The following is a 25680-nucleotide window of genomic DNA, read 5'->3' as shown; positions in this document are numbered from 1 at the left end:
TTAAAGGATCTTCACGTCTCATTATTGAAGGGGCAGAACCCCCTCAAATGTCTGTTGAATGAAGGGACAATCAATGCCTGATTAACGGACTCAATAAGCCCCCCGACATTTCGGCTCACGAACATGGGAAGGGATGGAAATTCACCAGTGGTCAAGCCTGAAAAACTCTGGTGCAAATAACATACTGGTTTGCACATTTTTATCTAGGTATAAAATGCAGGGGAGCTAGGGCACTTTAAAATCTGCCCTGGTAAAAGCCTAGCTCACTGTTGATGCCAGAGGATTCTACAAAACAGTTTCTAAAATTTGTCTGGACCCATTCAAGTACCTCTACGAGTGCTCATTAGCGTATGGGCATTCAACAGTTCTACCCAATAAACATGTGGCCCCTGCTTCGCAAAAATCAAAGTGTAACCTTGATCTTCCAGCTCTGTGACAGAAGGAAGAGAGGGAGTCCTCTCCCGGGTGCAGATGCAATGTGGCGTCCTTTTCCTCCTGGGGCAGGTGGCAAGAACAGAACTGATGAAAACTGGCTTAGAGGAAAGAGCACAAGACTGGAGGTTCTAACGCCTTCTACGAACCCTCCATTCATTCCACAAACATTTACGGGATGTCACCTATGTACCAGGCACTCTGAGACACGCTGGGGATACAAGCCAAATTCCCTATACTCAAGGAATTCCCAGAATGACATCAGATGACAGTAAAGATGCTGGAAAGGCTTTCTCGGAGAGAGAATGCTTGAAGTAGGAGTGGCCATCTGCAAGGTGAACATAGATCGGGATGTTCCAGAGAGAGAAGAAAAAACAAGCCAAGGCTTAACTCAAAGCCCAAGTCATCTGACCCACTGGACAGTCTGGTCAGTCCCTCCTCCTAAAGACCTCCCAGCCTGTCCTCTGTCCTTCACTATCACCAGCGGACCTCTCCTGGACCTGAATCACAGTCCCTAGCTGGTCTCCCTGCTTCCACTCTGGTGCCTCTCAGTCTGTTCTCCACACAGCAGCCAGGGCAACTCTGAAAGACCTGAGATCTTGGCTTACAACCTCCAATGGCTTCTCACTGCTCTTAGAACAAACCTAAACTCTCCTCGTGTCCTGCAAGGCCCCGGAGTCTGCTTCCTGCCTGCTTCTCCATCTCATCAGCTGCCACTCCCCTCCCACGCACACCGGCCTCTTCCGTTTCTCCATCAACACTCGGGGCTGTTGCACCTGCCTGGGATGCTCCTCGTCAGCTCTGGTCACGGCGGAATCGGCCTCACCCTTTAGAACTCAGCTCAAAGTCTCCTCCTCAGAAAGGCTGCTCCTGACCAGCCCAGTAAAACACCCTCGATTCATCACCTGGTGTGTTTCCTCCCCAGCTCCTATCACACTCTGGATCTCTGTGTGCTCTGTCTTCGCCAAGACAGCATAAGTCCTGTTGCTGTGTGATCGGGCGCGGGAAAAGACACACACAAGGTGTTCAATAAATACCTACTGAAGGAGCAAAAGAATAAGGACAAAAGCGAAGCTGCGTGGGCTCAATGGGGTGGAGGGCTAGTGGCCCTCCCAGGTAAGGCCCACCACTGCCCTTTCTAAGGGAGCTTCCAGGACACTCCAGGCCTCTGGGGGACAGTCGGAAAACCAGCAGGCGGCTTCCAGTCTCTTCTAGCTCTAACTCCCGCTATCCCACAGAAAGGAGGGAAAACGGCGAGCCCAGTAAAGATGGATGGTACCTAGCGGGGTGTTGAGGCAGACGCACTGCAGATCGAACCAATAGTTCTCCACGTCCTGCATTGAGTTCAGGACGTAGAGACGCCTCTCGAAGGGCCGGCTGCTGTGGGCCAGGTTGTAATGGGGGTCACAGGTGGTGGTGTCCACGATGACCACATTCTTCTTCAAGAAGATAAAGACCTACGAGGGAGACACCGGATGGGGTGAGGGGAGAGCCTCAGCCTCAGCACCGGGTGAGGTGTCTGGAAACTGCGCTTAGCCGTCAGGACCGCCTTCCTCTGGGCCTGGAGGCTGTTACCTGATCTTTATCCTGAAACTTCTCTGTGGGCCCGAACTGGAGCAGCCCCATGTAGCACAGCTTCTGAAGGTTCTCCACCACCGAGAAAATGTAACGTCTGGAAAACAGAGGGGGTGGCGGGTTCTCAGCTGCCGTCAGGGGGTCTGCACGGGGGTGAGGGATGTGACTTGCTTCTTCTCCTCTCTTCGACCTGTGGGACCTTGAGGACGGGCCTTGGGCCTGAACTGTGCTGAGACCCAGAACCCTCATCCCAACACCAACCAGGGCAACGGGGCATTGATCCTACTTGGGGGGCTTGAGTTCGAAAGTAAAAGTAACAGAAGGAAAGACCCACCTCATCACCTGCAGTCTTTATCGGCAGATTTTACTCTAGAAGAACCTTGAAAGCAAGTACTAAAGTGTCCCAGCCCACACTGCATTTGCCTCTGTGCTTTATGAAGAAGGCACAGGTGGCTGAATTAATGACCTTGGGTCGCTACAACCTGGCAGGCAGAAACCTTTCCTCTTCCTGGTCAACGATTACTCAGAAGCGTAACTCCAAGGGGCCTACCAGGACCCTCGGCCGCCCTCAGTCGGCTGCAGGGACCTCACCTCTTGTACAGAAGCTGTTGCCGGATGGGCCTGGGGAGAAAGCGGATCAGCGTGTGCTTCTTCAGAGGGTCGTTCAGAAACTCCTCGAGGTTGTCCACCTGAGAGGTGATTTTCAGGCTCAGCTCACCCTCAAGGACAGGGTGAATTGCAAGAATTGTGAAAAAAACACCACTACTTTCCAGGCTGTGGTCTTGCTGAATCTGGCCATCCGTCCCACGGGAACAGAGCCCCCTCTTGCCTGTCACTCCAAACCCCCCACACTTCTCAGTCCTGACGACCCTCCCCTCCAACCCATCTGCCACACTGCTGGGTACAGTAAACAGGTGGCCTCATTCACTGCTGGTGGGCATGCGAAGTACTAAAACATTTCTGGGGGACAACAGGGGAATATATTTATTCATATTTAAATAATTTAAAAAGGATGAAGGATGCTTATTGCCTTTAAAGCCAGTGATTCCACTTCTATCCTTAACCCAAGACGAAAAATTTTGGAGCTGCCCACAAATACACCTAACAAAAAGTATTCATCAACGTGTCACTTACGCCACCAAGAAACTGGAGCTTAAATGTCCAAAAATAGAGTATTGGTTAAATACATTAGGGCACGTGCACAAGAAGGAACGCTATGGATTTACTTAATATCAAGGTAAAGCAACGATGTGGAAAATACAATACATTGTTCAGCGGAAAGAACAGATCATAAAAGAGTAAATACAGCATGGTCTCGATTCAGTTTTTTATAAAAAGTAAGACCTCACATATATACACGTGCATTACATACAAACACAGGAAGAAAAAGACTAGAAGAAAACGCACCAAAGACACTAGAGTGACACCTCTGAGTGATGAAGTTATAGCACTTCTATGGTAATTTCTATTTCTTCCTTTTTCTGTAGTTACCAAATTTGTAAAAATATATTTTATTGCTATACCATAATTGTCTGTCTTTTGACTGATCTAGAAGAACAAGTCTTTGAAATATTTCCCTTGACTCACCATCTATCCATCCATCCACCCAATCTGTTCTGTCTGCCTTTCTCTTTCTTTCTTTCTTTGTCTATCTATCTATCTATCTATCTATCTAGCCTCTCTCTCTCTCTCTCTATCTACCTACCTATCTATCTACCTATCGAGCCACCAAGCCAGCCAGCCAGCCAGGCAACTGCAAGCATTTTCTCTTGACAGGTGAGTGTAGGCCCTCTGGTATGGAGCTGAGGGACCAGCCCCTGAGAAAGCCTGGGAGTCATCAGTACCTTGTAGCTGACTTGCACGATCTGGGTGAAGATGGAGAGGGGCAGGCAGAGAAGAATGTCACTGACCAGAGCCCAGCCAAAGCCAAAGTCCTTGTGGACTGGGACGGGAGGGATGTAGCGCGTCCACGAGGCTTCATCCACGTACACTGGGAGAAAACAGGGGTCAGTCCTGAGACAGGGTCCCGGTCATGATGCTGGTGTCGCCTCCCAGTAGGTCTTGGTTCCCCCTCACCACAAACTAGGGCAACACCCTCCTCGTCAGGCAGGAAGCCCGGAGGCTCAGGACGCTTGGATGATGTCTTTGTTTGGATCAGGGCAATAGGGGACTCAGCCGGTTCAGGTCATAAGGACAAGGAACCACCATGACTCCCCTCTGGACCCCACTGGGGCCTGCCTGCCCAGGGCATCTCACCTGTCTCCGTGGAGAGCTCCACTTCACCCTCCCGCGTGGCTCCATCCTGGGTGTCCTGGGGTGGGGCATCCAAGGAGGCCTCCAAGTTGCTCCCGGAGGAGGATGGGGCCCCCGTCCTCCTTTCGCTGCTGCAGCCCGGCTTCTCCACCGTGTCCTTGGCCGGGTGCCCATAGATCAGGTACCACAGAAACATGTGGATCACCCGCAGGCGAGGCATCTTGGGCAGAAACCCTAGAGAACGGCCAAGGCCAGGAACTGGGGCAAGAAAGGAGGGCGATGCGTGAAAATCCCAGATTCAAGTGAGTTCAATTCATTCAAAAACTATTGAGTGCCACTGTAGCCCAGGGGCCAGAGACGGCAAATGTTTTCACCCTCACGGGACTTACTTTCTAGCGGGAAAGGGCAGACAGTAGCAAACTACCTAAGATAGTACATCAGATGGAAATAGCTGATGCAGAAAATAAAGCAAGGAAGGCAGAGGAGGGCTATAATTCTACAGAGGCCTGGAAGGTCTCACTGGGGAGAGGCCTTAAGGGACATCCTCGAGTTGGTGAGGCAGCGGACCATGCAGACACCTGGGCGACATGCCCCCCAGGGCGAATGCAAGAAGCCTGAGACGGGGGTGTGCCTGGCACAGTCGAGGAAGGGCCGGTTGGCCCGAGTGACGGGGTGGAGCAAGGAAGGAGCAGTGCGCAGGAGGTGAGCCGGAGTGTTAAAGGGCAGGGGGCCACCACGACAGACCCCAGCAAGAGGACCTGAGGCTGACGGGGACTGTGCAAAACATCCCAGAATCGAGGTTCTTCTAAACAGCTTATTTCTTTGACACAAAGTGCTCCCTGACTTTCCCCAGCGAGAGGAGACAGGTGAGAGCCAAGGGAGGCATAGGAACAGGGTGGCGAGGACAAAGGACTGCAGGGCCCCTCCTCTGCCGTCAGGCCTGGACCGCGCAAAGAGCTCCCGGCTGCCTCTGGTCCACTCAGGTGCACGTGCTGCTCCGCTGCGCCGCCTCGTGCGCGGGTTTCTCCCTCCATCTGTACTTTCTAACTGTGACACCTTAAGAGTCTGGGCCAAGTCCCTGTGCCCGGAGCCCTCAGCAAGGGAAGTCACACAAATGACCTCTCCTGCTCAGAATCCCCGGGTTGCCGGGTCCCCCACCAGGACGTTTCTGCCTGACAGAAGTCTGTGAGCCGTCACCATTGTCCTCCTCCTCCAGCTGCATGCTGTGACCAGAGACTACAACTACACCCCAGCTACGAAGGCCCGGCCGTGGGCACCGGCCCAGCACAAGCTGACGTCAGAGCAGCTTGGTGTGGGGTGAGGGGAGACGGCCCTGTTTGAGATCTGCAGCCCAGAAAATTAGATGAATGCTCAAACCCGTCAGTGGCTGTAACTACCAGAGGCTTGTGGGCTCAGGAAAGGCAGAGATTTTCTGTGGTTTACAGAATGTTCCAGCCCAAGGGTATTCAGCAGAAAGAGTTAGTCTTCGTGAACAATTCCTCAGGTTGGGACTTGGCATAATTTCACCTGGGCCTCACAACAGCCTTGTGAGGTACTCCGGGCAAGAATCACCCCCATTTTACAGACAGGAAAACTGATGCTGGCACGTGACCAGCCCCCCACGACCCCAGCTGTTGATTCAGACCTGACTCTCTGCCTGCAGCCCGGGGCTCGGATGTGCAACACCAAGTGACTCAGAAGACCACATGAAACACAAACAGACCCTGACAAGAAGCTGCTTTTTACCTACAACAGGGTGATAGTTTTTCAGCTGGGTTATGCCCATTTTCTCGTCAGTCTTCTTCACCCGTCCACTTTCTACTTTAGAGGAAGCATTCAGCTGAGAGTCTCCTGATCCTCTTGGGCCCCCTTTTCCTTGACTTTCTTCTTCAGCTTCCCCTTGAGGCGCTGGAGGCTGGGGCGCTTTAACCCTGAAGTCCAAATATAAGATGTTAGAAAACCAAGGGCTGAGAAAGGACAGGGTCTGTCCTCAAGAATTTGGCCCTGGGGTTTCAAATCAACTGCCTGTAGGGGCCAAACAGGTGATGTAAATGGATAAAATGTGTCGGGGCACTGGACATTTGGGGGTGACCTGGACAGTGGACCCCCACCTACGGGGCGGCTGCTACCTCATGAGAAGGGCTGCCCAATGTGCTGGGGCCGCTGACACTTTCATCGATGCCAGAAATCAGGAATTTGACATGAAATTAATTGGTAACTGATACAAAGCCCCTGTGGCCAAGGCATGGCAGGCCACACAAACCAACATCTGCGAGCCCAGGCCCCACCTCTAATTTAAACCCAACTGAGAATGTTCTCCCACCAAGCTTTCTGCCAGTCCATTAGGTGGTTTACGAACAAAATGAGAGAAGACCTCAGAAAGGCAACCACAATCGTTCTGAGCTATATTATAAACTATGCAAGTCTCACATGTCATAGGGCCTATGACTTGGAGCACTCTGTCCACACTCTTAGAGAGCATAGAATTAAGAATGTCAGCAGAGGGGAGCTCTGCTCATTATTCTCTAACAGCCCAAATGGGAAAAGAATTTGAACAAGGATAGATACGTGTATAACTTTATATATATATATATATATATATATACACACATACACACATATATATGTATAACTGAATCACTTTACCGTACACCTGAAAGTAACAATATTGTTAATCAACTATGCCCCAATATAAAATAAAAATTAAAAAAAGAAAAAAAAAAAAGAAGAATGTTAGGATTTTTTTCCTCTTGAAGAATCCAGAAATTGATCCTTTTTGAGGCTAGAGGATCATGAACCATAAACCCCAAACCAGTGGCTTCACTGATCTCACAAAAGCATGAATAAAGGGCTTCTGTGGAAACTGCTTCAGGTTGGGACACACTGTGGGTCCCGCGGGAGCCGCCACTTGCCTGCTGGCCGTGCTGGAGTTGGACATCCGGAAACGGACCTGCTCAATGGCGCTTCTCACCAGAGGGTCATTCTGGTCCATGGACGGGTGCACCACCAGATCCACCTATGGAGAGAGGTCGGGGGTCCCAAAGGGCTGCGGAGGTGCCAGGGGAGACTTAGTTCCACAACTCGGTTCCCTGGTGGAGCCCTGGTTATACCTGCTGTCACTGACATTTCCAAAAGGCAGTGATGAAACGGGAAGTAAAACGCTACACAGTGTGCCCTCAGAGTTGCTGGCATCAAGACCCCTCAAGCGCCCAAGCCAGGAAGCGCCGCCATCCGTAACGTGCCGCTCTGACCGGTTAGGAATCCTGCCCTGGAAATCCAGCGGTCTGCCCTGCAGCCCCCCAGCTGGGCTGTCATGGCCCACTGGTCCCAGCTGCTACCTGGGGGGCTGCTCCCGACACCCCAACCTGCTAGCTGAGCATTTCCCACAGCTGCTCGGGAATCCCGAGGGCTTCCATCTGGAAGAGGTAAGCGGCTTTCATTAATCTCCCCTTGCTGAGAGTGCTATCGGGGGACTCCTGCCAGCTGTGCCTCTAAACAAGGTGACAGAGGCTCTAGGGCTGCCTTCTTTGTTTTAGCTGTTCCAAGGTGCTGAGCAGCAGATGGGAGTGTCAGGCCTCGGCCCCAGGAGACAGCAAGGTAAGGTTTTCTAAACAAGTGACTCTGGCCAGCAGGCTTCATGCCCAAAATGGCCTGAAGAGGGTGGGTCACGGGGGACAGGTGGCCATGGCTGGACAGCGACTCCAAAGGCCACACGAGGCTCCATCTCTTCTGCTCCTCACTTGGGAAATGGAGACCCTTCCCCGCTGCCCTGCCAACCGTTTTCGTGGTTTTGTGAGGTTCAAATGAGATACAGTTAGGCAACACCTCAGAGAATCTATAAGCCAGGAGCAAATACAAAGCACTCCTAGTTCCCCACTTTCCGCAGCCAAACGGCTGGGCCCACTTCCCAAGAGTCCGATGGACAGGGCAGGACGCAGGAGCAACGGCAAAAGGCGGGTGCCGGACACAGCAACTCCAGCCAGCACGGCTCCAGCAGATCGGCGGGAGCCAGCCAGCAGCGCACGCTCCGGGTGCCAGAGAAACTGAAGCTTACTCTGGAGGCAGATGTACAATACGGCGGCCCTTCCAGCTGGCAAATGGGCGACGACTGTGGTAACCCCCTGGCAAGAGGCCCCCAGTACCGGACACTGATCGACCCTCAGTGTTCACCTGGGACACTCACTCCTCATCCCCACCGCTTGCCCACTCCCTCTGGTACCACCGATGGATAGGTGACCAAATAGGCATGGGGGGGGGGGGCTTCCCTGGTGGCGCAGTGGTTGAGAGTCCGCCTGCCGATGCAGGGGACACGGGTTCGTGCCCCGGTCCGGGAAGATCTCACATGCCGCGGAGCGGCTGGGCCCGTGAGCCATGACTGCTGGGCCTGCGCGTCCGGAGACTGTGCTCCGCAACGGGAGAGGCCACAGCAGTGAGAGGCCCGCATACCGCAAAAACAAAAACAAAAACTAAAACAAATAGGCATGGGGGACACGGCAGATGTCCATATGTCCACAAAAACACAGTCTCTCTCCACTCCTAGGCTGGGGGAGATTTCATTTCCCTGCTCTCAGTTACTGCCTGAGGAGGCTGCACGTCGGAAAGACCTGCTCTGTGAAGACCAACAGAAATCAGAGGCATTGCTGCTGACCGGATGGGCTGTTGTCCCCCAGGGAGAGAGGTCAGCACCAGGACCTCCTGCCACGCTCAGGGGGACGAGAGGCAGGCAGCCTGGGGAAGGGAGAGGGGCGATGTCAAGGGGACCCACAGCAGATGTAACAACTGATGAGCTGCCCAACTTGGGATGGTAGAAACAGAGTTTTTTAAGTCATTTTCTAGTACTGCTCTATGTTTCTCAAATTTCATAGGTCTCAAAAAAATAAGATAAAGTAAAAAAGACCAGAAATGACCTTGCCACCTTATTAAGAAAACAAAACATCAAAGCAGAGCTTTCTTAAGGCAGATTTAAAACGTAGTCAGAAGAAAGGGCAGGAAATTACAAATGCCTATTCCGCAGCACCATTCCCTTTGGTCCCAACGCCCAGCCGGGTATCTCAAATGACTCTGACCCTGAAAAATTTATGCCTTAGAATATGTGCAAAGCCACTGAGCTGCAGTTGCTATGGGAATGGCCCCAAACTTTAAACTTTACAGAAACGGATACATTGGGAAAGAAGAGGTCCACTGTCCTCATTGGGCGACCCGGCAATGCATGCTAATTGAATCGCTGACATCATTTCCTCTGGGATATGTTTCTGCAGATCTCTGTGGCTAATGTTTTTGCTGCTTAGTCTAAATTTTCCACCTTAATTTATTTATTTTTGGCCGCATTGGGTCTTCGTTGCTGTGCTCGAGCTTTCTCTAGTTTTGGCGAGCGGGGGCTACTCTTTGTTGTGGTGCATGGGCTTCTCATTGCGGTGGCTTCTCTTGTTGCAGAGCACAGGCTCTGGGCGTATGGGCTCCAGTAGTTGTGGCTTACGGACTCTAGAGCACAGGCTCAGCAGTTGTGGCACACAGGCTTAGCTACTCTGTGGCATGTGGGATCTTCCCGGACCAGGGCTCGAACCCGTGCCCCTGCATTGGCAGGCGGATTCTTAACCACTGTGCCACCAGGGAAAGCCCTAAATTTTCCACCTTCTAAATGTTGCTTAATTTCTCCCAGGGCTAGTTAGCTGAACCTGGATATGCCTCCATTACCATCCTCTCCTTCAAGGCTGGCTGTGGGGCAGGACACCTGCCTTGGGCTGCACAGGCTGCTCTACAATCCAAGCAGGTTATTCCTCTTTTCTGCTTCCAGCTTCCACAGGAAGTGGAGATAATCCCTGTTGCCCCAGTGAGGAGGCATAATGGGAAATTCCGAACTATCGGCAACAAAGGAACAACCGAGGGACAAGGATGTGGGAAACTGGGTAAGGAAACGCCCAGCACGCGCAGTGGTCTGTGTGGTTACCTTCTTCTTGATGCCGTCTTGAATGACGGTCGTCCGATACAGCCTCAGAAGGCCTTCCTCGGACAGGTTCCGCACCAGGCGAACGATGGACTTCTTGCAGCACTTGGTGGACACACCTTCTTGCTTCTCCTGATCCATGATCATCTTCTGAATCCTGCAGCGTCACAAAATAAGCCGTTAATATTCCCAGTGTCAACATGGAAGGCCTTTCTAAACCCAGGCAACCGACACCTGCCTAATGGGATCCAGCGGAAAGTAGGGGAGAATTAAAGGGTGTTTCACCACTGAAAGGATGACCTCTTAAGATGGCAAAGATCATCTCTCTTTGTGATAAATGAGTTAGCTGAAGACGAGCCACCATTCACAGCAGCTTCACGTTCCGAGCCTTTCACCAGGAACTAAAGAGATTACATGATTCAAGACAACGATGGTGGAGAAACTGAGCTCCGGGATGGAAATCTGTCCTTACTGAGTCTCCATTCTAATTCAACATCCAGCTAAGGAATGTTCCAGTTTACCACCGTTGACACCCTCAGATCTGAAGCTCTTCTGACTCCTCTCCTCGTGTATCTTCTCTCTAGATGTTACTGAGTCACTATGGTGAAGTTTCTGTATCACTACTCATAGAATGGCAGGTCCAGAAGGGATATTAGGAGCACCTCGCTCCATCTCACCTGCACAGAAGAGGAGACCCAGGCAGCAGTATCCACAGGCGGTCTCCCCATCCCCTAGTTAGAGAACTCACATCCTTGACTCAAGGGTAAGGCTCCTTCCAATCGAGTGGCTTTGACCTTGGCTGCCCAGAAGCCCAAGGATGTCTCCCAGGACGTGGTGGTAACAGTGGGTCAGAAGGACCAAACCAGGGAGCAGAGCCTCCACGGCACCCTGGACACAGAAGCTCCACCTGTGTCCCTTTTTTTTTTTTAATAGATCTTTATTGGAGTATAACTGCTTCACAATACCGTGTTAGTTTCTGTTGCACCACAAAGCGAATCAGCCATATGCACACACATGTCCCCATATCCCCTCCCTCTTGAGCCTCCCTCCCACCCTCCCTATCCCACCCCTCTAGGTCATCGCAAAGCACCGAGCCGGTCTCCCTGTGCTATGCGGCTGCTTCCCACCAGCCAATTATTTTACATTCGGTAGTGTATACAAGTCCCTGCTACTCTCACTTCGCTCCAGCTTCGCCCTCCCACCCCATGTCCTCAAGTCCATGTCTTCCTCTTTATTCCATGTCTTCCTCTTTATTCCTGTCCTGCCCCTAGGTTCTTCAGAACCATTTTTTTTTATTCCATATATGTGTTAGCATACGGTATTTGTTTTTCTCACTTACTTCACTCTGTTGGACAGATTCACAGTCCCTTTTGTTTTTGTTTTCATAAAAGATTTCATTTGAACAAAAGGCTCCCTGCAGAACTAATAACAATGTTTCTAAGCTGATGTTATTAGCTGCCTCCGTCTCCTCTCTCCCCTTCCTGAGCACCAAATTCCTAAGGAAGGAACAAGGCAGATGCACTTTCCCCGTGACCTCTGTTTCCTGCCCCGTCATTCTCTCCCTGTCAAGTGTATGGATATTCCTTCATGTCTACACTTTTCAAACCACACAGACTGCAAATCCTTTCTACCACAAAGGGCTCCTATGAGAATCTGTACAGCAGAAGAGAGATGCAAATGCCTCTGCGTCATTTCTGCGGATGGTGATGACTGACTGATGTGGGATTTACTACGAATGCAAGACAGACAGACAGACTACTCCTTACGTGAATAAGCTCTCGATTAAGCGGAGGTTGGTGACAGCCTCTATAATCAGATTCCTGCGTTTCAGCAGTCGGTAAGTCTCATGGTGTTTGTCTTGGCCTGGGCCGTGCTTCCCAGTCTTCTGGGAACTGCCACTCTCCTAGAACAGGGACCAAAAGCATGAGAAAACTATGGACTCAGCAATGTTTGGGGGCCAGGCACCACTCCTGCCGGTACGCTTTCCCTCTTTACGGAATTTCTACGCCATATTTCAAGAAGAAAAGTCAAGAGGTTTACTGCCCCCGCCATAGGATCCCACTACCCCACTATTTCAGTGCTTTGTAACGGCACAGACATCTGCCAGCAGAGGAGCCCAGAACTTTATGAAGATCAGCTGGTTTCAGCACAGAAAGCAGAGGCATGTACTCCAGCCCTTCCCGGGGAAGGGGACCGCATCCACTCAGTCTTTCCCTGGCTCTTCCGCCGTGGAAGGGAGGAAATGCACAGACGGAGGGCCGAGCCCCTGCCGTCACCCTATGGGGCTTCTTCATCCAGAACTCTCAACCGCCTCATCGTTATGGTCCCCATTTTACGCAAGAGGAAACCAGGGCTCAGTGAGGCGAAACCACCATACCGGGTCCCGGGGCGTGAACGTGCGCCAGGACGCGCTTCTGCCTCCGCCTCAGGGAAGCCACGGGCAGCCTCTCTGGGAACATAAGGGAGATGCAGAGGCAGGCTTCCGATGGATCAGGATGAGTGGCGAGTGAATGACGGAGAGGAGAGCGGACGGGTGCCCTCCCCCACCCCTGCTGCGACGCCCTCTTCTCTCTCTGTGGTTCCTTTTAGCTTCCAGGAACTTAGAATCTGAACCTGTTCCATCTGCCTTTGGGTCAAAGATGCTGAAGCCCAAATGTGCACCCTGAAGGGAAAGGAAAGCCCAACCCTAACCCACTCCTGGCAGATCACTCAGCATAATTCAGTGCCACTTGGCGGTCCCATGGCCAGTTTTGCTGGATGCCCTCCTCGCTTGGAGAAGCGCTTCCAGAGAATGAGAACACGCCTGAGGAGGTGCCTTGGGCCAGGGTCCTATCACTTCCCTGCTGGCACCGGTGCTCTGGAAGAGGCTCGGTTCTTTCCTGAAGGGGGCAGGGCTCGAGTGGCGAAAGAGTCACAGATCCAAGGGGCCCAAGAGTGGCAGAAAGACTTTGGTTCTCTCTTGCGTTTCAAAGCAAACATTTTGGAGGAGAACCATGTGAGAAAATCTGCCTGCTTTCCACGCTTCACCAAGGGACCTCCAGACAGGACAGTTCACGCGCCTCTTCTCAGCAAGTGAGCCAAAAGAAGGACAAGGTTCTGCCATTACTCTGGGGACAGATTTCTAAGAGGAAGAGAAAGAGCTGAGCTAGGAAGAGCTGAGCTAGGAAGCTAGCAGCAGGACTGGCAGGGCCTGGAGGGAGTGTGTTGCTGGGGACATGTGGACCTGATGAGGAGGTGCAAAGCAGGTGGCAGGGCCAGGATGGCAGGGAAAACCTTCAGGAACTTGCTGGGATCCACCTGCCGGCAGGTGCTTCAGGTGGAGACAAGACCAATCATGACTTGATAAAGAGTCATGGCATCCAATGATAGGATACAGCTAGAAGGTTCTAGAAAATTCCACAGAAAATCTCCCCCACCCCAAGCTCCATCACTCCTGCTGTAGGGATAGAACCCAAGCTCAGGCTTCCACACCGGAAACAGAGAAGCAGGGCAGGGTGGGAACCCCACACCCACGGGTTCCACTCTCCATTTTGTCATTAACTGAGCAGGCAAGTCCCTCAGTCCCCAGAGGCTCTGCTCGCCTCCTCCTGACCACAGCTGGCTTTCATCTTACAGGGTTGCTGTGAAGCCGGAACCAAACAGCAGCAACAGCATCAAAGGCCACCCCGATCCCAAGTCTGTTCTGTGCTGGGCAACTGAGGCACCACTGGCCATATCTGAGGCACCTTCCAGTGACCAAGGACAGCACTGAGTGAACTGAATCACATAATGACAAAGGCACTCCTGTGTCAACTGCCTTTTAATCCTTCTAATTACACTGAGGAAAAAGTATTGGTTTGATTCTACTGTCTTTAACACTGTGAAGTAGAACACTGTCTGACCAGAATGGACCAAGGAAGTTTTGTTTTTATCAGATCTATTTTACGATCACCTTCTTTTTATGCAAATGATGTTGGCTTTTCATCTAAAGCAGGGTTTTTCAACCTCAGCACTGCTGACACTTCGGGCTGGGTAACTCTGCTGTGGTTTACCCTGCACAGTCTAGGACATTTAACAGCATCCCTGGCCTCCGCCTACGAGATGCCATTAGCACCCTCTCCCCGATGTGACGAGGAAAAACATCTCCAGACGTTGCCAAATGTCTCCCGGGGGGCAAAATCGGGCCAGAGTGAGAATCCCTGATTTAAAGTAGCCATACACATTTTTCCTTCAAAATAAATTTCAGTAGAAAGAGTACGTTGTTGGAAATTTTAAAACCCTGTAAATAATATGCAGGGGATTTCTGCTAAGGTGGGCTGCGTGAAGGTGGTGTGTCAACGCACATTGCGTTCCCACCGTAGAGGCCCCCCCCGCCTACACGGCCTGAGCGTGTGGCACTTTTACTATTATTGATTTTGTTGTTGTTGTTGTTGCTGTGATTCTTAAGCACAGAAAAGCCAAGGCTGACATCCACCTGCCACAGGCTCCTTCCTAGAGGAAACGCCCTCCCCCGTGGGCACTCACCTTTGGGTTTTCAAGCCTGACCTCTTCTATCACAGCTATATCGCCGCTGTGACTCTCCATGCAGTGGGAGCCCAAGGACACGCTGGGGTCTGAGGAGCTGCTGGTGTCCAGGAGGTTGTCCCCCCTGAAAGAGCTCTGGGAGGCTCTCTCAGCAGCTCCCAGGGAGGAAGACGGATGCTTCTTCAATGGGTGAAGGCTGATGACTTTCCACCCCCCTGCAGTGGAGGACAGGCGTAGAACGGATGAACCGCGGCCACAGCAGGGGGAAAGCGAGAGGGGCACTTCTGCTCAGCTGCCGGACCAGAGCCGCACAGGCCAAAGGAGTCCATGTGGTCAGTTTAAGACGAGGGAAGTGGACCAGCAAGCAGCGAGCCGCACCCTCCTGACCCCGACCCCGACCCCCGATGTGCAAATCCGTCATCAGCACCACCCTCCACGTGTTTTAAGAAAAGTCTTCCATACTAAACTAAAACCCCAAGGGCTTCTTACACAGATTGTTGGAGGGAAAGGGATAGAGGAAGTCTAGGGAATTCCACCCCTTTAATAGTCAAAACATAACAAACAAAACATTTGCCAAGGGGACTTCCCTGCTGGGGCAGTGGGTAAGACTCTGCGCTCCCAATTCAGGGGGCCCAGGTTCGATCCCTGGTCAGGGAACTAGATCCCACATGCACGCCACAACTAAGGAGCCCACGAGCCGCAACTAAAAGGAGCCCCAGCACAACCAAATAAAAGCAAAACAAACGAAACATCTGCCAAGGAGAAATGACTTGCCAGCAGCCAGGAGACAGACCACACACGCATCTCCTAAGCTTACGATTACGTGATGCACGTGACACCAAGAGGTCCCTCGTTAGGGCAGCACCAAGGCCATCCTCAGCTGTCTGCTGGACTGAACGTCCCCAGAGCCAGGAGGGATAGGCAGCGGCTCAGACTGAGGGCGCGCACCCCCCTGCCCAGCCCCCTACCCCCCGCCCCGAGCACGCCCCTACCCTTGGTCGAGGTGGAGTGGTGAGGCTGAGTCCTGAGACTGCCGTTCGAGAAGGACCTCGAGTCCCGCTGTGACCCTCTGCCTCTCCTCCTGCCGCCGCTGCCCTCCTCCTCGCTGTCCGACTCGGAGAGGAACGCGTCCTCGCCCTCGGGCAGCAGGGACTCTTCCTGCACCGAGGCCAGGCTCACGGTGGTCAGCAGCTCACTCCGCGCCTTCTCCCTCTCGTACTGCCGGCTCAGGTCGCTCTCCTCCGCAAACACGCAGGAGATGTACTTGGTGGTTCGCTGCCGCCCTTCGTCCTCCATGAAGCCCTGGAGGGGATGAGATGTGTCTAAGACACTGCAGAGGACGCCGGGACACCCAGGCGTTCGGGTGACCGGGCTTCTGCGGTGTCTATTTCCTTGTCATTCCCACGTTCCCCCACGTCTCCTCCACACCTCACGCCTGGGCCCCAGCTCAGCCCCTCGTGGGTCCTCCCGTCTCGCCATCCCTCAGGTTCTGCTCCCACAGGAAGCAATCCTGACTGTGTGTCTGCCCTAGGAGACTGTGAGCTCCCCGCTGGGCAGGGCCCTAACCTGGTCTTCCGCAAACCCCCGGGGCCTGGCACAGGACGAGGCCTACGAGAGACGCTCAGTGAGCAGAACTCGACGGTTCCTAACTGTCGTCACAGACGCGGAGTCGGGGCCTTGAGGTCACCAGCTCCACTCGGCCACTGCCGTGGGGCGTGGGATGAAGCTGTCACTCAGCCGCTCCCCTTTGTCTCCTACAACAGGGGAAAGGGACTTTCTGCCCTTAATGGCAGAAGGAGTAACACCTCCCATGTACCAAGCACACGCCAAGGACAGTGCTAAGTGCTGCACAATCATCAGCTCCACTGTAACACTGCTTTCCAGCAAAACGGCCAAGAAGTTGGCAAGAAGGGAGCGAAGCGCAACGGGCTGAGACAGCAGGCCTGGGTCCCGAGAGGGGACGCCAGACACAGCTGGCCGACTCGGCGTCCCCAGGACCCAGGCAAGGAACGTAAGTGAGAAGGAGGGCCGGGCTGGGACTGAGGCCTGGGGGTGCCCGCTTTGTCTCTGGGCGCCGTCGGAGGCGCCACCTCAGCTGACGCCCACGCGGGAGTGGGCGGCCTGCTCTCTGGGCAGCAGCAGCTCCTGCTGACTTTTCAATGCTGACAACTCATTCAATTTTCAAAAAGCGAAACCCAACAAAATCCACGGTGGGGGTGGGGTGGGGCACACCTGTGGGCTGCGCTCAGCACTCCCGCCCTCCCTGGCAGCCCAGACGGAAGGCCGACCTGGGCTCCCGACGTCCAAGACAGCCCTTCAGAACCACGCTGTGTGCACATGCGAAGACAATGAACTCACGCTGTTACCTTGACCACTTTGAATCTCTGAAGGAGACGGCACAGCATTCTGGCTTCCAGTTTTCCCACGTTCATAGCCACTCGGATTTCAGCTTGGGAAATGCCTTTCGTGCCTCGACGCTCAACTGTGTGAAACAATACACTTGAACCCCAGCCTCCACCACGGAGCCGTTCTGCACAGGTCAGGTCCGTTCCCAGACATTTCAATGCGGGGAAACCGACACACACAGTAAGACACCTGCCTCCTCCCACCCTCCCCCTCCCCCTCCCAAGACTCTGACCACTCGACTCATTGCTCATTTTTAAGCGCTCGCTATCTGACTCTTCCACGCCAAAGCAATCGACGCCTGATCCACCGAGTTCCAGGGACGCTGTTTTATCCCGCAGCAGGAAGTGTGCTTCCACATGAGCGAACTTTCTCAGCGAAATTCAACTGAGCCTTTTAAGAAGCACCGAAGGAACGTTTAAGGAAGAACATCTTCCCGTCCTTCTCGATAGACTCGGAGGCACTACGGACACCGATTATTGCCTTATCCCGTAACAGCTGCCGGCCAGCAGGGGCCACAGAAGGAAATAATGCTATTTGGCCCCGTAATAAATGACCGATAGGCAACTGTGCTCTATTACTTGCTCTGTCTGGTGTGTCAGCTCCTGCCCTGCTACACGCTGTGCTATTACTGTATCTTCCTCCCATGAGCCCTTTCAAATGTACTCGACTACTCAGGGGTTGGGAACTCCAGGAAGGAGCCTGGTGGGGTGGCGGTGGGCGGGAGTCCCTCCAGTAAAATACTACAGGGCAGACTTCGGGGCAACACTCTTGGACCGTTCAGAAAGAGCTTCCCCTTTACTTCCTGATGTGGCGTACACTTGAGGCCGCCAGGCAAAACCGATCTGGATAAAGGCAGTTTTGCTGTATTGTCCATGCATAAAAATAAACAGCAGAATTGAAAGAGGTGACTAGAATGTGTTCCTATGTTAAACTAGTAACATGCTAAAAGTGGGGACGAAAGGGTTAAGGACAGCATTTCTCAAACTGTGTTCTGAGGAACAGATCCTGAGAGATGTTGAAGAGTTGATGGAAATAGTCTTCCCTAAAGGCTGTGCTGATTCGCCAGGTGCTTTCGTACCTGCTGGCTGCACCAGATCTCCTGCAGCCCCTCCCCTTCTGCTCTAGACATCCTCCGCTCCACAGCGACCTGCGGCCACACCATCTATGGCACTGGGTCACTGCTGTCTTACATAGATTTTAGGGGATTTAGGGGAAGGGGGAGGAATGGACAGAGACATGTTTCTTCCCCCTTCATCGCAACACTCCCCAGGCTGCAATGATTCCAGACCAGCTTTAGAAGTTGGTAGGTGACTCAAATCTTTGAGTAGTAATATTAGTAGGTAATTTTTTTAGTGCATTCTACGTACCAGGCACTACACCAGATGTTTTAATCCTACTTATTCAGTCCTCTTACGTGCTAGGGGAGATATCCCCATTTTAAAGAGGGAACTGAGGCTCGGAGACCTTGCTAAAGTCTTCAGCTGGCGCACAAGGGGCAGAGCAAGGACTCAAACTCCAATCTGACCCCAAAGCCTAAACTCTCAAGGGGACCAGGGGGCTTCCCGCTGCATGACATTCTCGACAGCAGGGCCCTCTTTCAACATGTGACCAAAACACACCTCAACTCAAAGCTCGGGGACCCTGTGTAAATGCGGGTAGGAGAACGGGACTCACTGAGTTCGTAGGTCTGTGTGAGCATGTCCCGCTCGTACACGATGTCCACCGGTGGCACGGCCTTGGAGATGGCCTCCTCGTCCTCGTCATCGTCCTGGTCTTCGACCTTCCGCTTGAACTCCTTCAGCAGCCTCAGGCAGCGCACCATGACGTCGGTCCCTGGGAACAAGGCACACGGTTCCGTGATGACAAATCAGGGCGGCCCCGGAGGAGGCGGCTTCAGCAGACCCGGAGGCCCCGAGAAAGGCCGCACAGGGCATCTGAGCTGGGAACGTTTAACACTGCACACCTCGGGGCACGAGACCTGAAGACTGACTCCATAAAATTGCTTTAAAAACAAAAAACATATTATGAGTGAACAAAGAAATGCAAATGAAAGGAATAATGAGGGGCCTGTTAAATAAACAGCAGCCTCTGCTTCAGACAAGCTCCATGACTACAGGAAACGTGCTTGTCTTTTCCCATCACCGGCCCCCGCTCCCCTGAATAGTGCTTGGCACACAGCAGGCACACGGGTGGTATCGCTGAAAGGATGAATACCATCTTCTCCCTTTTAAGCCAATACCCGTTGCCACTAAGGTACGGCAGCAGTGTGAACAAGTTCTATGACCTTTCCAGAGCATTCCGAGAGGCCTTTAACTCCATGATTCCAAGGGTAAGAATTTACCCCAAGAAATAACGCAAAAGGAGGCAAAACTGCCAATAATAAGAGGTCCACCCAGAACTCTTGATAGACCCAGCTTCTGTGAATATAAACAACGACCAGGACTAAGGGGCAGGACACGGACAAGTCACCACACTCTGCAGGCGAGCGAGCGCCTGCCTTCAGACAATCAAAAGGCACCGGTGCTCTCAACCCACGGAAGCACCGTGTGGGGAAAATAACAAGCTCACGCCTATGGCTGTAACACGAGAGGTACAAGGAAAAGGAAAAACACCTCGACACTACGTGTGCTAACTCCTTTGATCCCGACAACCCTAGGAGGCAAACAGATGAAGAAACTGAGGTACAGATGCGTTAACTAACTTGCCCAAACTCCCAGCAGCCTGTGACAGGGGCTAAGTGACTCAGGCAGGTGCCAGGTCTCTGACACGGAAGAGATGGTGTCCTGTGATACTGACAGCCGGGAGGCAGAACAGCAGCCCCTCAAGCATGTCCACGCTTTCATCCCTGGAACCTATGAATATGTTACCTGCCGTGGCGAAAGGGACTTGCAGGCATGATTTAAGTTAAGGCTTTTTGTCGTGGTGCTGGTGGTCAAGGATTTTGAGATTATCCTGAAATATCTGGCTGGGACCAGTATAACATCACAGAGTCCTTGTAAGAGGGAGGCAGGAGGATCAGAGTGAGAGACTGGAAGACGCTTCGCTGCTGGCTTTGAAGATGGAAGGGACCATGAGTCAAGGAATGCAAGCAGAGTCTAGAAACTGGAAAAGGCCAGGAAATGGATCCTCTCCTAGAGCCTCCAGAAGGAGCAGAACCCTGCCGAAACCTCGATTTTAGCCCAATGACAGACTTCCAACCTTCAGAATGATAAAATAACGAGTTTGTGTTGTGTTAAGTCACTGCATTTGTAGTAATTGTGACAGCAGGGCCATCAGCAGCTTCTCCACCAGCGTCCGTCAGCACACCAAGGTGCAGAATCCTTGGGTACCAGGGCAAGGAGCAGTGGCAGGAAAGCTGGTCTCTGCAACCCAGTGCCTCCCAAGCAGGAGCTGTGCCACTGAGGGCCCTGCTGTGAAGGTGTGTGGAACACCCACATCAGGGCAGCACAGACTGAAGTCTGAGCAGATCAAGTCCCATCACCCCAACTCGGGCAGGGGATTCTCTGTAGGTGGGGGACACAGCACGTGGTTTGCAAGTGAAGTCCACAAGCAGGAAAGCATCTCAGGGGCCTGATATCAGAGACTTGACCCTCAGAGTCAGGTCCGCAGAGGCTGACCAACCAGAACCCTCCGGGAGGGCTGGCCTGGGGCCAAAGGTCCGCAGGGCTCGGGCACCCGCTGATTCCCCTCCACTCCCGCCAGTGAGAGAAAATCCCCCAGTTCTCGACTTTTCAAGAGAAGAGACATGAAGCCCGCGTCTGGCACAGCCTCCCTGCCTCTGGCTCCCTCTGCGCCTGCCAGGTCCTCCCTTCCTACTTCCAAAGCTTTGCGCTTCGCTCCCGGTGCCTGCCCCGGCCTCTCCCTCCCAAGAGGGAAGACCTGAGTACGAGGGGACTCCTGGGCCATCTGAATGGGTGAGAACCATTTCAAGGCTCTGGGCCCGGGACTGGGCTCTCCGTGGCCAGCACCCCCAGCACGTGGGCAGGACACTGGCCGCCAAGCCCCTCGCCACCCGGTCTTCCTCTCTGTCCTCTACCTTGAGCTACTCCCAAGCCCCTCAGCCCCCCTCTCACCCCTAAGCTGGTACTCACAGAGCGACCTCCTCTCCTAACAATAAAACCACCACCACTCCTAGGACGCCTGCCAGGCCCCTGACGCTGATCTAAGCTCTCCTGGCGGGTTACACGGGTTAGCCCTCGTCACAGCCGTAGGAGGTGGTCTACCATCCCCGTTTCATACCTGAGAACGTGTGGAGCGAAGGGATCTGCCCAAACTCCCATCCCTTAGCAAGTGAGGAGCTGGGATTTACTGGGCAGTCCAGCCTCGAAGCCCAAGCCCTAAACCTTTGATGACATACAGCCCCTAATTCAAAGATGCCCATGTGACCGAGAACAGCAGGTGACCCGGGGCAAGGGCCAGCCCGCGTGAGGGGCGACACAATGCAGCATTTATGGAGGCCGACGGACTGGCTCTCAGGGAAGAGCCCAGTGTGATTCTTTCCCACACTTTTATAACTTCCTTAACGGGCTGATTAGCCAAGAAAAGATACACAGAACAGTCCTCAAAGTAAGCTAAGTGGAAGAGGAAAAACACTGCTAGTACGCTCACGGACGCTAAGGCAACAAAGGCAAACGCCCTCAGCCATCAGCCTTCTGCTCCTCATGCCCAGGCAGCGCTGTTCTCACCTGCATCCCCCGTCAGAGCCTTCTCCTGATGGCACAGCTGCACCCTCTGCTGACAGCCAGGACGGAAGGATGCTCAGAGGAGAGTGGGGGTAAACGGGCTCCCGGGTCAGGCACATGTGGCTTTCAACCTCAGCTCTGTAACTCTGGGGCAATGACTTGTAGCTCTCTGTTCCCCACTCAGTGAAATGCGATGATGATGTTCTCTCCCTCACGGGTTAGTGTCAGCGAGACCCGAGATGACGTCTGTACAGAGGCTGGCGTGGAGTCATGGACCAGGCACTGTGTTGTGAGCGTTACATAAATTAACCCGTCAAATCTCATGATCTGAGGCGGGCAGGCCCCTGTAAGCTGCACTGTACAGATGCAGAAGCTGAGGCACAGAAAAGTTAAGCGACTTGCTCAAAGCGACGGAGCTGTGAAGTGGCGGAGCTAGGGTGTGACCCAGGCTGTCTGACTCTCAACTAACAGAGCAGTTGCTCTTAACGGCATCACCGGCACCTAGCACCGTGCAAAGGCATGACAAACAGGAGCTGAACTCAAGATGGTTGGTCCCTTCCTGTCAGGCAGGAAAGCCCCACAACTGGCCCACGGTCGGGTGACCTGGCTCCTGGGTCCCATGGGAACTCTCTCCTGCTCTGGTTCTGAGCATGGGGCTCAGGAAAGCGCCTAGGCAGGCAGGCCGCTGGCTGGGGGAGGCGGAGGGTGACGCAGGAGGACCAGGCTGCTCCCTGCGACTACACTGGGCACCGTGAGCCCCACGACCAACAAGGAGCATGTGATCCAGTGGGGGGAGGGCGAGTCCCAACAAATCGCAAGGGGTGAGCTCCAGCATCTAAGGCTGGGCTGAGAAGGAGGCTGCTATGACTTATCCAGATGGCGCCTAGAGAGGCTTGCGGCCACAGGGCCTGCAGCTCTGCCTGTCCTTGGGCACAGCTCATTTCTCTGCCCTGAATCCCAACTGCACTTGTTTCTGTATCCGTCAGAGAGGTAAGCCCTGGGCATTCACCCAACACACTGATGGCGGCAACGTCTCCCTTTCCTCAGGCCATGTCATTTGCATCTTTCCTTTGGAAAACCTTGCGTGAGAGCGAGCGAGCCTGCGCAGTAGTTAAGAATCTGGACTCTTCTGCCTGAGCTGGTGTAGGAACCTGGGCAAGCTGGTCGACCTCCCTCCGCCTCCACCGACTCACCCGCAAACCAGGGCTGATGAGAATGGCAGCCTCGTGGGGCTGGGGGAGAGACGCAGGAGAAAAAGCAGGTACAGGACGGGGCACAGTGCAGTCTGAGCTTCATGATCCAAGGGACCACCTGGAACTCGTTTCACCAGATCTTTATGCATTTCCCATAGTTCCAGAGTTTTTTCCAGACTCAGAATTTCTGTTTTTATTAAAATCCCTTCAGCTCATACTTGCCTTTTTGTTTTTGGCTGTGCTACGCAGCTTGCAGGATCTTAGTTCCCCAACCAGGGATCAAACCCGGACCCCCTGCAGTGGGAGCGGGGAGTCTTAACCACTGGACCACCAGGGAATTAAGTCCCTCATACCTGCTATTTTTAAGGATATTGTCCTAGAGCACAAGGCAGCTGAAGTCAAAGCAGAAGGGGCTCGAGTGAGACTGGTCGGCAGACTCACGCAGGTGAACGTGGCCTGTCACTCCATTTGAGCTGCCCCCTCGGTTACCTGCAACCGCCCTGGAGGAATCGCGGTCCGTTGATGTCGGCCACTGACCCCTGGGTGCAGGGCTTTTCTTCCCAGGAACAAAAGGGAGGAGAAATACAACCGGCCAGATCACCCTCATGCTCTCAAACACACAAAATTTTAGGCATTTTACACACGCAGAAACATGTGGCATGCACTAAGGTCAGCATTTCTACACCAAGGAACCACGCGGTTCTTCTGCGTCAATGATCCAGGAAGGGCTCCACCTTAGCATAAAAAGTGCCTTAATTTAGACATCCTGAAGATCTAAAAAGGAGGAAGGGAAGGACAGAATCTGTACCGAGTACCTGGGATGGGCCAGGCGCTGTGTTAGGTCCCTTCAGAGGCGATTTTACTTAATCATCATGTGAATTCTGCAAGTTATTATCACCATTTTAAGGAAAAGGAAACGGAAGCTCAGGGGGCTCAAGTGATCTAAGTGGCCTTGGACCCAGCAAGTGGCCTTCCTTCCACACTAGGCCACATGGTTGGGCCTGAATCTCACATTTCTCTCAGAAAGTTCCTTGTAAAGGAACAGCCAGGGCGGCTGTGACGCAGAACCAATAGCCCGTGTGTCTCACGTTCCCAGTGAAACGTCTCATCCGGCCTCCTAGCAGAGGGGTACCCTGAACTGTGATCAACCCCGGGAGGAAGAAGAGCAACAGATGAGCCGCAGGACAGACTTCCTCTTAAAGGGTCACAGACAAAGGGACAGTCCTACTAGCAAGCCAAGCGGAAGTTATGTAAATTCAGTGTTACCCCCTTCACCCCACCAACACACACACACACACACACACACACTTGAATGGGGCTGGGTTGGTCAGGGCTGGAGAGTCTGAGAAACTGAAACTATAAGCGAGCCCATGGGACATTCTAAGGAGGTGACTGCCTTGGGTACCGGCAGAGAGGCCTAACCAGAGATGCAAGGACAGCATTCAGGGCAGCACCCAGAAGGACGGAGGAGGGTGCTGCAGCCCAAACCCAGGGCGATGGAACTGGTGAGAGCCCGCCTCTGCCCCTTACTGGCTGAGTGATCCCACAGCCCTGTTCCTCAGGCTGCTCAGCCATGACATGGGGACAAGAAGAGCCTCTTCCTCAGAGTGCTCAGGATGGTGCTTGCTCCGGCTTTATCAGTACTGTTACCATCTCCACAACCTCAGAAAAACAGAGCTTGGCGGCTCAAGTGTCAGACGGAGTCACCGGTGTTGAAAATGTCAGGAGGCTGCTTGGGGCCTTTCACTCAATTTCACAGCATTTATTCTGTGATGCGCCTAGAACACATAAAGAAGGACAAGACAGGGTTCCCACCCCTGCAAAGGGCTGTGTCTGAGAGAGAGGCCAGGGAGCCTCGGACAGGGTGACTGGGCTTCACACGGGCCTGGGCGTGAACTCCGGCTCTACCACAAGCAAGCTGTGAACCTCTGAGCCTCAGGCTTCTCAGCTACAAGGCGGGGATAATTCTACAACGTGTCTAGACTAACCTGGGAGTGAGGACTAAGGGAGTGAATGAGTTAAGTGCTCAGGGCACGCTATCCAGCTGGATGGCTACAGAGAAATCGGCTATAATGCACTCAGGGCTCTGCTTCGAAAACCCACAGAGCTGGCAAACAAAAAGACTACGCAGGGGAAGGGAGAGAGGAGGGGCCATCTGGGTGGGACATTAAAGGATCCGGAAGAAACTGTCTTGGCAGAAGAGGACAGGCATTCCAGGCGGACGGAAGGGCACCAGCAAAGGCACAGGGGTGGAAAAGGACGGGCCATTTGGGAAGGGGTGCTGGTGGGAGAGGCAGGAATGAGGATGAGAACGGAGATTGCAGATGATTGCAGACGGTCTCTAGCCCAGCAGAGGTTCTATTTTTCATTCTGCAGGCATGACGGGAAGTTACCGATGGGCGTGTAAGAAGGGCTGATGGAGGAGTCTCCTGCCCCCGGCCACCCAGGCCGCCTTCCTTCGCCTTCGCTTTCAGCCCCCGCCCCCACAACCCTGCTTGCACTTCCTGTCAGTCAGGCCAGCCTCTCAGGAGGCGGAGGCCGCAGAGGGGCCTGATGGCCGCAGACTCAAAAGCCACACTTCTCTCTGCTCACTCCCCTACCAGCACGTCCCAGCTCTGTGACCTTAGGCAAGTGATCTGTGCTTTAGTTGCTTATCAGTGAGGAGTAGCACTGAGAAGATGGGGTGATAAAG

At 53.3% G+C, this 25680-nt stretch overlaps 1 protein-coding gene across 2 annotated transcripts in view; it reads right to left on the bottom strand.

Moving 5' to 3' along the window:
- Positions 1–25680, bottom strand: part of GTF3C1 (general transcription factor IIIC subunit 1) — a 72595-nt gene that overhangs the window by 26917 nt on the left and 19998 nt on the right. For both annotated transcript variants that reach the window (XM_082669828.1, XM_082669827.1), the window contains 13 exons: positions 18788–18946; positions 17074–17189; positions 15700–16009; positions 14708–14922; positions 11971–12107; positions 10208–10361; positions 7173–7276; positions 6007–6191; positions 4264–4518; positions 3852–3997; positions 2599–2696; positions 2008–2104; positions 1712–1889 (listed from right to left, as the gene is read on the bottom strand). In XM_082669828.1, coding sequence (XP_082525954.1) covers positions 1712–1889; positions 2008–2104; positions 2599–2696; positions 3852–3997; positions 4264–4518; positions 6007–6191; positions 7173–7276; positions 10208–10361; positions 11971–12107; positions 14708–14922; positions 15700–16009; positions 17074–17189; positions 18788–18946 — 2154 coding nt within the window. The remainder of the gene's footprint in view (positions 1–1711; positions 1890–2007; positions 2105–2598; positions 2697–3851; positions 3998–4263; positions 4519–6006; positions 6192–7172; positions 7277–10207; positions 10362–11970; positions 12108–14707; positions 14923–15699; positions 16010–17073; positions 17190–18787; positions 18947–25680) is intronic.

Source organism: Grampus griseus, assembly GCF_964374135.1.
Source record: "Grampus griseus genome assembly, chromosome: 14".
Taxonomy (NCBI): Eukaryota; Metazoa; Chordata; class Mammalia; order Artiodactyla; family Delphinidae; genus Grampus; species Grampus griseus.
This window is presented reverse-complemented; position numbering and strand designations above follow the sequence as displayed.